This window comes from Rhipicephalus microplus, chromosome 3, assembly GCF_043290135.1.
Source record: "Rhipicephalus microplus isolate Deutch F79 chromosome 3, USDA_Rmic, whole genome shotgun sequence".
NCBI classification, from domain to species: Eukaryota; Metazoa; Arthropoda; class Arachnida; order Ixodida; family Ixodidae; genus Rhipicephalus; species Rhipicephalus microplus.
The window spans coordinates 220,798,094-220,812,330 of NC_134702.1; the positions used below are offsets into that span (position 1 = coordinate 220,798,094).

The 14,237-nt window shown below is 41.6% G+C and overlaps 1 protein-coding gene across 3 annotated transcripts in view; it reads right to left on the reverse strand.

The window, feature by feature from the left end:
- LOC119176344 (fatty acid synthase-like) overlaps positions 1-14,237 on the reverse strand; it is a 220,445-nt gene that overhangs the window by 93,083 nt on the left and 113,125 nt on the right. For all 3 annotated transcript variants that reach the window (XM_075890734.1, XM_075890733.1, XM_075890732.1), the window contains 2 exons: positions 2,508-2,724; positions 161-415 (listed from right to left, as the gene is read on the reverse strand). In XM_075890734.1, coding sequence (XP_075746849.1) covers positions 161-415; positions 2,508-2,724 — 472 coding nt within the window. The remainder of the gene's footprint in view (positions 1-160; positions 416-2,507; positions 2,725-14,237) is intronic.

The window sequence follows — 14,237 nt, forward strand, 5'->3', positions numbered from 1 at the left end:
TGAAAATGCCGGGAGAGTATATTGATATCGAACTATTCATTAAATTGTAGATGATCTTAGGTAATGGTTGGTTAATCTCTATAGTGTGTCTGCAGGAACATATAAATTATCAATTTTGGAAATGTAGACCAGGAGTGATATAATATATAACAGTACATACTATACATGTCAGCCTTGTGTATGCCCACGAAAGCGCCGTGATACTCGAAGCCACGTAGCCGAAGGTCCTTGTAGATGTCTTCGGCATCAAGCTCGTAGTTCAGCGTTTCGGTGGATGAAGTCAGTGACCCTAATCCAAGGTTCTTTTCGTTCTCCTCCGCCATACGAATGTTGCCACTGGCGACCCTCGTGCCTCCCTCGGAGATCTCGAACTCTCCCGAAGCCCGCATAATGTTCACCAGATATCGCATGGTACCTTTATAAAGCCGAAAAAAAAAGATTTGTAAGTTTTGGATATATACCTGTACCCAGAAAACAGTTTATATACGTGTATCTATCCCTTCTACAAGTTTTTAATTGGAGAAATTTCACGACATTATTGTTATTTATCTCGGGAAGCCAAGGACTTACGCTCATCAAAAGCTCTTAGATTGTCATATATTCAAAAGAGGTCTATAACGACACCACTGTCGAAATTTCTTCTTAAATACCTGCTAAACGAAAACACATATACTCATAATAAATGCAGAAAGGAAATCTTGAGGGCGTGTTTCTTTTTTTTTTTTTGACACAACCTCCATGAAAACCAGCAAATAAAGCAGCCATACTGGCACCGTTACTTGTAAAGCGGACGAAAAGACGACTTGTTGCTGGCAGGGTCTGAACTAGCCACTTTGGGATTAGGCGTCCAATTATATGACACATCCATGGTGGCAGATCGTGCCTTCATACACTTCTAGAATATTGGTTTGCATGCAAACGTGACAGTATTAGACAGCACTACTCGTAGGCCCCACGGTGAATGCTCTCAAGGCGTCACGTAGCGCGTGAATAATTCCCATACGTACCAGTAAGCACCAAGCCCTAGGATACCGCCTGAAGGCATAAAGTTTGCCGGAACGAGACCTTCACTATGAATAAATGAAGCGAGAGAATTTTGAGGGCTCGTTTCTTTTTAGACACAACCTTAATAAAACACGCGATGAAGCCAAGGAATGTATTGGTCACGTTAATTTAGGTGTTTTATGTGTATTGTAGTAATTGTAATCTGAAGAAAGTAAAGTGGCAGCAAACACAACTTGCCGCCGTCAGGGATCCTAACCTGCAACGAACGTTCACTCAACCAGGTTTTGCACTGCATTGGGGATCGGACGAATGAAAGCGGTCCGTACCTCAGATGGTTTCGGTATTGCATAGCGTCCATGGTCGGCCCACATTTGACAAAGCGAAGAGGTCGTATGTGACGGTGTCACGTGGTGATTATTGTCTTACACCACTCGTATAGACACTGCCAATATTAACACCGAAGGCCTATTACAAGTTTAATTAGGCATCAAATGTAAAAATAAGAGCGCACTCTAGGATTTGTGTGGCTGAGAGTAGACGTTTTAAAAAGCCGGGATGATACACCTTTGTCTACTTTGAAGACGAACATAATAAAGGTACGCTGTATTTCAGGGCTGTGGCTTCTGTAGTGTATATACCCAGGGAAATGCAACCCAATCTCTAGTCTAACGAACTTTCAAAATTACTTCTAAAAGCCTTTCAAAAAGGATGGGCATTTAGTATACCCATCCTTTTCATCTATACATTATCATACTTATCATGTGCTGCTCATGCATCCTCATCGTTGTCGCATAGGATCATCATCTTGGTTCATTTATCGTAGCTGTCGGCTGCTAGTTCCTCGGGCCTAATATTGCGCTTCCAAACCAAGACTTCATAATACTACTTGAAACCCTTGGTATGCCACAGAAAGCTGATGAACTGTGTTTTGCTGTAAGTTGCTTGCCTCGACTTATCGGCTTTTAAGTTATGAGTCTGGAATAAAATTTGGCATTGTGAAGTATCGTAATTTTTGTATAATTAAATGTAGACCTATGCCCCAATCAGGGACGAATTCAATATAGCCCTATGAATTTTCATTAGCAGATTTAGAGCATGCTTCTCACCATTAGCACTGCATGGTTACGTACGCTCTTTTTTAGTATTAGATGGGTGCCCGAGTTGATTACGCCTGCTAAACGCTAACGCAAAGGTGTTCGTACGCCATTCTCCAATTGCTTGCTATGTCACAGTCTCACGTGTCCAGCGCTCGTGTTTTACTAATGCTTGCATGCGACAAGGCCAATCGTTGCTTGAAGCCAGCACATTCTCAGAAACTTCATTAGCGCGTCTGCAAAATTCCGCGTTTATTGGTAGTAGTCTTATAACATTAGTGCCTACAACTCCATTTTTAATCAAAACTTTCATCACATAGGTGAATAGGACCGCCCTTTGCCCTTCGCATCACACAAGTGTATAGGAGCTGATCCTTACGCTCAAAAAGCCACTCATTGTAGACTGACCTGTTTTAGGCAGAATGACAACCCGATGAAATTTCAAGTCTTCTAATATCACTGGAATTTCGTCGAATGGCTTCCCAAAGCGCTTCGCCAAGGACTTCCAGGCCATCATAATGTAACCAGTCGCCGGGAATACAATCCGGCCATGAATCTTATGCCCGGCCAAGTACGCATTTTCTTCGAGGTCTTCCAGACCAACCTCAACCACTTCCTCCGAGAGCTGGACAGAAAATGCACTACTGTTTAATTTTCTACAATTACAAGGATGTATACGCTCCCACATTAGCCACAAAACGAAACCAGATTTATTTTTTAATACTTTTGAATAGTTTTGCACATTAATTTCAGTATGGTTGGGCTGTTTTCGGGACTAATATTGTAATAAATGCCAAATTACGTGGCTGTATTCGATCCATCAAACGTACCACACACTACTCCATGAAGCCACCCACATGCTTGCCTCATCTTTCTCTGTTTCATCAACAGTTGTAAACGAAGAAAATATACCATGATACTGCAAGTCAAGGTGGTACAGTGGGCTGCGCCTCCCGACTAATTTTTTGACCTGGAATATAGAGCGGGGTATGACCATTTCAAAGGGGGTGCCCCTTCTCCTCGAGTAAAAAAAGTTCTGCCTATGCTTCCGAAAACATGAGCACTTACTGAAATATTTTCATTCCAGCAAAGACTAATTGTGAAAATGAACGACAGAATACTGACAAAAGAGATATTCATTGACCCTTTTGGGTCCAAGTAGAAGAGCAAGGGCTTCTTTTACAGCATAACTTATATACGGTATAAGTAAGCTTCATGCAGATCTGGGGCCGAATTCACAAAGCTTTCTCTTCAGCTACGCATTTTCTTAGCCAAAAGTTCTCTTATCTGGAGGGATTACTATAGCGCGGGTATGAATTTAACTTATTCAGCACTTAAGAGGGCAAGGAGGACACACGATAGCCGATGAAACGACAAGGAAAGAAAGAAGTGTGTGCCGATAATATCAAGGTAGCACGCAAAGCGTCTAGCATCGAGAGTATACGATGATAGCCAATGATTTGCTGCGTCTAAGTTTCAGTTCCGCGAGCGTCTGCTACAGCGCTCACGGGATGCCGCGCACGTTGTAATAGACGTTTTGGTGGGCTGTGCAAAGCCAAGCACTCGCCTTTATTTAACGACTGTAGCTAAAAAAATAATTGCTCGATGGCCTTAAGTCACCGAGCAATCCATGCACTATCTCGCCAAGTACAAGTAAACAACACTCGAGGTGTACCACATAAATGAAACCACACATAAATCGATGCATGCAATGTTTGAAAATGTGCCTCGAATGTCTTCCCCTATTTAACGCGACCAGTTACCTTACATTTCATTGAAGCTGCGCTACTACTTAACCAATTCGGTGCAATCTAGCACGGTATAGTGGTAAACGTAAGGGTGTTTTGTACCTATAGTCAAAGGTAGCCTTTGTTACAATATTCTTATTACAAGGCACATGAGCGACTTTCGTGCCTGCAGACGAATTGTGCGGAAATAGATAACAGCAGTAATCAAATGAAATTGTGAGCGCAATTTCGCTGGTTCTATGCACCGCAGCGTTTTTATAAAGCCGGAATGCGAGAACGTGCATACGCTTGCGCTTAGGTATATGTCTACGTAAAATCAGGGAGACTCGTCGGGAGGTGTCTCAGTGCTAACGCTTTTCACAAAACACGGTACAAATATTTCGTCCAGCGTTGTTTGAGCGCGCAAACAAAGCAAGGGACGTGTATACGAGTCTTGAGGTCGAGAGACGTTATCACACGTGCGAAGAGAATGAAGAGAGAGAGAGAGAGAGACTCTCGTTTCGGCTTCGCGAAAGCTTAAAATTGATAGATAATAAAGACAATTTTCTGGCCCAGCAGACGTCAGGGAGACGTCAGGTTATGCTCGGAGAGCATAAAAAAATGGAGTACGCGTTATATGGGAGGGACAGCCACTCAGAAAGCGAGATGATGTGTGACTGTCCTTAGGTGGGAGAATCAATGCTAATTAAGAGAGTTGAGTTAATGAGCCAAAACTTTCCTAAATAACGATATTGGAAGCAAACTGAGCATTCACCTAGTGAAAGTGACACTAGTGACAGTGAACTCATAATAGTTGATTAGCGTTGTCACAGGCCGATATATATTTTTATTTTCTTATCTATATTTGGCAAACTATGAGAAGGTAGCGTACGTTAGAGCCGGCTATCCCAACGTCATGACAGTAATGTACAAGAATAAATAGCGCACGGTTATATAGTCACACGTGGCGGTTTCTATCTTCTAGTAACCTTGGGAAAACGCATTCTAACTATTTTTTCTATTTTTGACGAAGTTTCACGGGACGTTTTTGCATTTGGCTTCAATCGAAGGAATGACGATATATCAGCAATAGGGCGAACACAAACACTGCTGCAGTGGACGAGCGGTTACAGCGCTCAACTACAATCTAGGAGGTACTTGGTTCGATTCGCAGAATCACTGAGCACTTTTTTTTTCAAGAGGTTGCTCGGCCTGACATTATGCGTGGGGGCGGGTACTAGTTTTTTGAGAAGTAGGCTTTCGCACTTGCTTCTTTCACTCCCCTTTTGACCTAAAAGCGCTGTACTGTGCTCCTTCAAAAATTAAACAATTGAGGGTTCATAATTTTCTCCTCCATCCTCTATTATCGCAAAAGTGTCCAGTGCTGAAATACCAATATTATACCTGGTATATTACTTTTCACGTCTTTGGATATTCGACCAGCAATCAGTCTTCACGGTGTTTTGAAGAAAATCTACACATGGCAGCCAAGTTGACTGCCTTTGTAGGGACACGCTTTCGTGCTAATTTGGTGGGCATCATCACATGCAGCAAGACCAAAGAGCACGGACAGTTAGAGCTGACGCAAACAGAGTGATTAGTTTGTGTCTTTTCTCCCGCTGTTTGTCATGCTGCACGCTTTAGTGTAATGTCGCTGTCAATGGTTAAAATGAACTATAGCAGGTAATCGAGTTCTGCTGAGAGGGTCTCCTATTGTCCAGAATGGAACAGAACAATGGCAATTTGATTTGTGTGATAAAGAGATACCCTGCTTTTGGTTACTAGAATAAATTTCTAAACTGAAGTTTATTTTTTATTAACAACAGTTCCAGTGCAGATGAAAGGTGCATGGACAAAATTCGTGTATTTAGCTTGACTAGGTTTGTGACCTTAATTGTAATTGCGAACCGGTATCACAGTATGCATAAATATCACACACATATACAACCACGGGTGATAGCTTGCTTATTCTGATTAAAATTGAAAGGTTGAGATCGACATATTCAACCAACGCAATGTGTACGAGATATGCCATGTAGAGTAACTATGCTCGAAACTAATCTTCGCAGGTTCGCTCCATTTTACCCAATTTCTCGCCCATGACTGTAGGTTGGTAAATGAAACTTCTTCGAACACACATATTCTGTGTAAGGTTAAATTTATTTTTATGCAGTACAAAAAAAATTGAAATGTATAATGGCTCAAAAGAGAAATAACTAGAAACAAATTCAGCCAAATCATTACCAAACTTACTCACCAATGATAAACGGATTCTCATTTAAAAGATACATACATACATACATACATACATACATACATACATACGTACGTACGTACGTACGTACATACATACATACATACATACGTACGTACATACATACATACATACATACATACATACATACATACATACATACATACATACATACATACATACATACATACATACATACATACATACATACATACATACATATACGCACACACACATATACATATGTACACCAATACATACATAAATACACACACTCATATGTAAATATTAAAATGAATGGCTATAAAACAACAATTCTAATACACTCATTTTGAATATACTAAGGAAAGTAACTTACGAGGGATATCCACCGGCACTGTTATGTCTGAACACGGTGTTTCTCGAATTATCTCGCAAAAGCTTGATGCATCGTTTTCTGCTGCTGCCCAGTGACAAGCAGTTTTTATAAAAAACACAAGAATAAAGCACTTGACAATGTCATGCTAAAGAAAAGGGCTGTGCACAAATATTTTGTACATGTCTGCAATATCACTCTGTTTATTTACAAAGCTTGGCTCATTCATAACCCACTAACAAAGCATGTTAGGACACTTGGGCTGAAAGTTGGCACAGCACGAGTAAATTTTAGACAAAACATGAATAATACAATTATAAGCTACTAAGCTCCTTGGTGCAAACAGTGTTTATATTGACAGCTATAGGTGCCATTTCGTTTCCCCAAAACACTTCTCAAAAGTAGAATCAATTTTATTTAGCTAAAAGTTTCTATTCTGGCGCTTCGTGGTGGCTCAACGGTGGAAGCGACTCTTTCGGCCAAGAAAACAAAGACCAATTATTTTTCCAGTTTGTGAATTCACCCCATGCTAACATTGAGGCAGCTGGTAAGAGTGCTTTTGGAGAGAGGAAACCACCACATTCCCACCAGTTGTGGCCTTGAGTAGCTACTTCACTTGGACAAAAATGATGAAAAACACTCCTCAAGAAGACTTCAAAGTTTGCACATCAACACAGTTCCCATACAGCTGTCTATTAGTCTGCTTGAAAAATATTGAGTTTACTGGTGGGCAAAGACTGTACACTATGTGAGGTGATGCTCCAGTGCACTGCATGTATGTCTTGCTGCTGGCCTCAACTGCGATGTTGTTCAGCACATATGTGTAAAATAACAACTAATACTATGCCACTGCAAAGTAATTATGTGTCATTTGCATGAAGCAGGGACCACAATAAAAGAACATAACAACATTTGCCTTCACAAAGTTCAAAAAATGTAAATAAATTTCCACAGAGTTTCCCCAGTTCATCTGAGGATAGTAATATTGATTGTAAACACATTCTTACTTCCACTAACAAACTATCTTAAGATGCCAGATTCAATATTAGAGTATACCAGCACTTTTGTAGGGCTAAACAATTGTACAGTCACCTAGAAAAACACAAGTGAATGCATGGTATAGCTACATATAAAAATATGTACTTTTATTTCTAGTCTGAGTAGAGCTGCATAGATGATAAGTCACTTGCATTACATTATGAACAAACCTATTTGAGCAAAGTATACATTTAAAAAGTTACACTTACACAGTAGATAAGTAGACTGTTGAAGGACGGACAGGCAGTGGGATAATACCCAAGCACTAAAATCTTCTGTTAAGATATACTAAGAGTAGTGATGATCTACTTCCTTCCAAATAAAGTAATCCACATAGATTCACTTCCCAGAGCTTATACACTCATGGCATCATTGGTGCTATACAAATGAGTGTACACTGAAGGATTACATCGACTAAGTACATAATTACTGCATCCATGGCTTTACTTCTTGTACTACAAAGAATGCAGACACAGTTACCATTGGTGACCATGGATGCTGTGATTTATGGCATGTAAATGTAGAAGCACGCAAGCACTTAACACACATGTTGAAAACTTCAGCTTAAAAATATTTGCCCACTAACACTACAGCAGCCTTTGAATTAGTGTCATAGTTTGGTATCTTCCATGCAAAATATAAATAATTTTTGATGCAAGCAAATGAACTGCTGAATAATGCACTGCTAAGAAGTTAAGCAGCAGCTGCTCCTGACATCACAATGTGCTCTTTCTGCTGTTGTAAACTTTGAGCAGGAGAACAGTCACTGGCAGTCCCTTTATACTTGTTGGTCTTCTGTGCTCTGTTCTTGATACACTGTACATGACCGTGAAGCACCAAACCCCTTGTTACTGCTGGAACTTAGAAAAATACAGATCATTGTTACAACCATGCTACATGCAAGAGTGTATAGTTATCAATTATGTTCTCATATTTACAGATATTGTATTTTCAGAATCCAATGACAAGCCTCAACACAGACACACACAAACAGTGAAGGCTGAAAATATATTTATTATGATACAAGAGCAAAACTACAATGTTATAGATGAAGGTAAGAAACTTCTGCCAGACATAAAAAGCCAATAAAGTTTCTTCTATTTTGACTTTACACTAGGTGCGAGAAGCAGACCACAAATAAGTTCACTAAGAAATACAAGTTAGACTGCATTACAACGCAACAGCCAATGTTCCTAACTTTAAGGCTGTCTAACATAGCCAGCTCATCGTACTGCGTATGGGAGCAAATGGGCAGTCTAGAAGACCCAAAGAACTTGTGGATTATGAGTGTGCTTGTTGCTGACATCTATTATTCAAAATGAAGAAAACCTTTCAAAAATGCACTTCATCAGGGGAAATTATCATACGCAACAAACACGACGGGCTCCTACAGGTGCCACCAACACTCACCATTATTGTTGATACCAGTGTCTTGCCGGATGGATATGCTGCGTCCTGCACAGAACACCAAAGGAGCGCTCCATGACTTGGATTGCATGTGTGATAGCTGCATCGCTCTGCTGCTGAAATAGGCTAGCCACAGACTGAGAAATGAGAAGCCATGGCTTTGAAACACACTGAACGTCACCTTTACAGATCAACAATGCATACTTAGGTCAGGTACAATAATTAGAAAAATATATATCACTATGCAATCGTGGTGAACATGTTCGGCTGAAACATAAGCAACAGCACTGAGAGAGAAAAAGCTACATTAGGTAAAAGATGCAGTTACTGGCCCTATGTCATCTGAAGCTTCTTCAATAGGTCTTCCTCCTTACAAGTTGTGAACAGCCTGGCAATTTTCACCCACTTGCTATTTCCTTCCAGAGCACTTGATCCACAAAGGGAGTCACAAGCTCGAGAGCTCAATAAGGAATCAAAGTATTTGTGCTCGTTTCAAAGCACAAGCTTTTGAGCCTCAGATTATTGTAGTTTCATTCATAAGCTGCAGGCTTTCAGCTTTAAACATTCTCAATTATCTTGCAATTTAGTTCTATAAATGTTGAATAAGAATTATGTGTAAGAATATTACAGGTATCCACTGAAAGCAACCATGCTTGGGTTTTCAATTTGTGCACAGTAAGTGGTGTTCACGTAATCGTATGTATTAAAGAAAAACTAACCTTGCAGCCAGTCGTTAGGCAGTTTTGTGCGCTCGAAGCTCCCAAGCAGATCGCAGTCCTTCCAGATGAGGCTGCCATGCATGCTTCCACGCCCCATCCGCTGAATGATAACAGTCCCACCAGTGACATAGGCTTGCATAGTTAGGGAGAACGCGTCCTTCCTATTTTTGTACAGGTGCTCCAAGTAATGATGAGGATTGATGTGCCAGAATGTTCAACCGATGAATCACAGGACCTTAACAAACCAATCTCTGCGATCTGTGAAGAGCCAAAAACGAGAAATTTAAAAACAATCATTAAAGCACTCACTTCTAATACTTATTTGAGGAAGCTATCCCTTCGTTAATGTGACCAAAATCTGCTATAATCACTTTGATATAAACTGAAGCCTCATGTAAAATTTACGTACCGCAATATATATGTCCTACTGAAGTATAGTACTAGCACAGTCGTAATCGTCTATAGAACTAATTTTCCAAAATAACATAAATTTTTTAAGTGCAACCTGGCTTCTGAAAAATAAATTCACATTAACTTTCCAACTATCAAACGTGGTCAATCGACAGGCCCAACCTCATAATCAAACAAGAGCTCACTTGTATCAAATCACAAAAACCTTTTTATGTATTTGCTTCATAATATATGTATGTATATAACAGTAGTAGTATATTTTTCATGCTTCAACCTACCATAGAGAAACATTACATCTGATGGGCTTAAAAACTTGCACACGTTATAGAACTGCGTGAATTATAGTACTGGTGAAATTTAGTTCTGCAAGGTGAACTCACCGATGGCAGCATTTAGTAGCCGTCGGTGTCATGAGGAACCAAGTACGGCCAACAGGCAAAGGGCATCTGCAGACTGGAAGCTGCCAATGACAGCAATGAAGGGCTGGCCAGGCGTGCACGTCCATTGATAAAGTGTAAGAACTGGCCATGACCGGCTGTTGTCAAGGCTCTAGTGCCGTGAAAAACGATGGCCAGACGAACTCGGAAACCTGTAGTTAGGCAATATTGGCCTACAACTTCATCCAAAGCAAGGCACCGGTGAAATCTTTGCTTTTTTTGGGGGCCGAAGGGAAGCTTGACGTTCACGGGCTCTCGCTGCCACATAGAACTCTCAAGTTGTTACCGAAGAACAGTCTAGGCGCGCTTCTAAAGTAACACGATCCACAACAGAATGTAGCATCTCGCAGTTTTGGTTGATCACATCACAGCGCTAGGACTATGGTTATCACAAAAAGGAGAAGTGACGACTTAACAAACAAAAGCGCCAAGCTGCCCCACCACAACTTCGCAGGAAAAAACAGTTATCAACGCTGTCTTTCGATTTTTGGTCACACGAGCACAGCTTGTTCACAAGTCTTGGAACGTCAACACAGCACCACTGTTCACAGCGAACATCGTTTTACTCCCGAACAGTACATTGCTCTCAAGTAAATAGAAGCGTACGGGCTAACTAGTGGCGAAGCAAGAACCGAGCGCGTAGTTCATACGTTTCCGTACGTACTTGGAGTCACTCAAGTAACGTGTCAAAACGCTGTCAATCCGAAATGTCGCACAGCACCCAACTGAGAGATTGGAAAGTCAAGCGAACGAACTGTTACCGGCACACAAACACACATTGCAGGCTTCTCGAGTGCTAGTTGCCGTCGATACATCGACGCCGATCCCCGCTTGATAACCACACCGACGCACAGGCTTCGCTGCACTTCACCGTACACCATTGCACTGCCACAGCTTTCCGCACTGCTCACACGCACTGAAAGAGCTGCTGTAATCACAACACATCCGGTCAAACGCTGAAGTAACTCGTGCGAGAAGCATTTGCTGAAAGTCGCACCGACCGATATGCTGTTTACGACGCCATGTTGTTTTCGACAATTGCACCGCACGTAAGAGAGCTCTTAGAAAATACTTGCACTATTTTCACGGCGTGAAAAAAATTTCTCTTATGTGCGAGGGGGGTGATATGACGAACAGGACAGGCGTGCCAGATGAAAGAAGTGTTTTGGCAACGTCACGGAGTGAGCTGATGTAGAGGGTATTGCTTCACAACCAATAACAAGCTGTGCCTGTCGGCCAAGCCGTCGTCTGCTCGCGTTTGTCGTCTGCTTCGATCAGAGCATGCGACAGGGGATTCGCCTTCGCAACGCTATTATTCTCAGGTCAAGTGGTCACTACGTCGCACAAAATACATGTCAGTGGCTCGCTCTACCTTTGAATGATGTTTGTGCGCCAAGTTAAATGACTGGTAATTGACGCAGGGATTAATTCAGCCAAGGTTTGCTCCAGAATCGTGAAGGTTTGCATATTTTCGGTGTCATACAAAGTTACTAGGGTCATTTCATTCCGATTGCTTGCCATAATATCACGGTCCATATCGGTGTCTGAACAGTGAAGGTGAAGATGCATGATTTGTTTGTAGTTCCATGCGTAATCACGCGCACTCCTAATACGCTTTAGTTTACAAAGTACGCTTTGTTCCACATCGTCCCAAAGTGTATCGACAGCTGTATTTCAGAGATCGCAACCATTAGACGGTTAGAGCCAATGAAAGTACACTAGAGCACAAACTTTAGGAACCACTCACTGGAAACTTTCTCTCATTTTTATTTCCAATAGCTTGCAAAGAATGTGCTCCCATTAACCTCTTTGGTGGTAATTTCCACCAATGAGGCAAGGATCTCGAGTCGCACTTTTAAATGGATGAGATGGGGCGCAACACAACAACATATCAAATAAGGTTGATCCTATGTCATGTCGCGTTCGAATGCACCGACCATTCACGTATCACATTGGTTTTCATCCAACCACAAATCTTTACATGCGTAGTTTTATGCCATTGACGCCCAATAGAATTCTTCAATTACTGCGACTTCGAACTTATTGGACGGTGGTGGTTGTCAACACCATCCACTGCGTACAAGGGAAACAACACGCGAAGCTTAAAGTGCCGAAAGAGATAAAAGCGCACCAGCAGTCATCAGGCAGCCCTTAATGGGCGTGAATTAACTCAAATCCAGCCAGGGCAGCAAAGTATACCGCTGTGGCAGCAGGTTCTAAGTAGCCACATTGTTCCTAAGAGTGGTCCGGACCACTCTTGGGATTTTCTCTCAGCCATGCTGTTTTTACGCACAATTTCGCTTCGTGAATCCACTTACGCGCACTTTTCGGTGACGTAAGCAAATATAGCAACTGCATCACCATCGCTGACATGTTCCCGGGCAGTCACAGCGCGCTTTATTTGCAGCGGCCGATGTGACAACTATGGCCTCTTACGACGTTTTTTCGTTTCGTGAATCGACTTACGCAACAATATTTCTCTTGCGCAAAAATGTTTTCGTAAGTGAGCTTTGTGAATCCGGGCCCTGCTTGCTAGACTTCATAACTCCAGAACCATCCTGGAAGCTGTGGTCAGTCATTTTCAAAGTATTAATGTTGAACCGACTGGAGTCTCTATAAAAGGGCGGAGAAGGCATGATATTATAAAAAAAATTCTCACGGTATAAATGAATAACTAAAACAAACAATATTTTCTTAGCATGGCTACACTTCAACCCTGGCCAACGCATTCAGCGAGCGAGTGTCCTGTTGATTGGGCCAAACATCATTCAATGTTCCCAGGCAATTAATATTTGACGGCGACTATGTGCTTCCATCCCCTGTTTTGGTGCCATCAGCATTCGCCATCCATGACCTTTTCTAAAACAGTTCGGGTGAGAAGGGGCCTGGTGACAGGGCGAAGCAGAAGGAGGTCGCGTGATTGACCGCAGTGTAATTCAAGTGCGAAGTGAACAAAGGAAGAAATACATTCAAATTAATTTCTCTTATGACGTGCAGTGTCAACCCGGAGCGTAGGGGGCCCGAAGACAGAGGTCCTAACCACAGCTCTGCACAGACACGATTGCAGAACATAGATTTATAGGAAGCATGTGAATGCGAGGAAGGAGAACGATTTAAGCCATGCAGTATTCACTATGAAGAGTACTAAATCAATCAAAACTTTCCCAAATGCATTTCATAGTGACTATATAGTTGCATGCATTCCCTACTACTTATTATTTGTCTTACTAAAAATTTTTTTCGCGCAAGCCACCATGTAGTCGATTTAGGAGCACAATATTGGGTGACCATGGGCACTACTATGTTCAGCTTCAGTGGTGCCGGCTCACAGCTGCAAAGTGCGCAAACTTCTCGCCATAATGCGTTTTATCATTGCCAAGTCAAGCAAGAAGATAACATTCGTAAAGATGTCACGTACAGCACTTGCGGCGGAGAAAGCAATTGCCGTCTTCTAAACCCGCCGATGGGTAATTTCAGGGCTCATACGAACACAGATCGAACAAAAATGGAATAATTTTTGAACAGTTTCAAAAAACTGATCGTTCGCAGCAGTGCACAATGGGGTGGTGTTGCAGTAGTTTTTGTAATGATAACATTGAAAATACAAAGCAATATTCGGCGATGTCTTCGCATCCATAGAAATCCTCGGAAATTATCAGTTATCGACGTAGTTCAGCAAAAGAAGCACTTGAGCCATATAGTCTGCTAAATTCACGTGCTGCATTTTTCGGTTCTTTCTTGCGCTGTAGAGCTCAAAAATGAACACTAAAATATATAGAGAGAAACAACA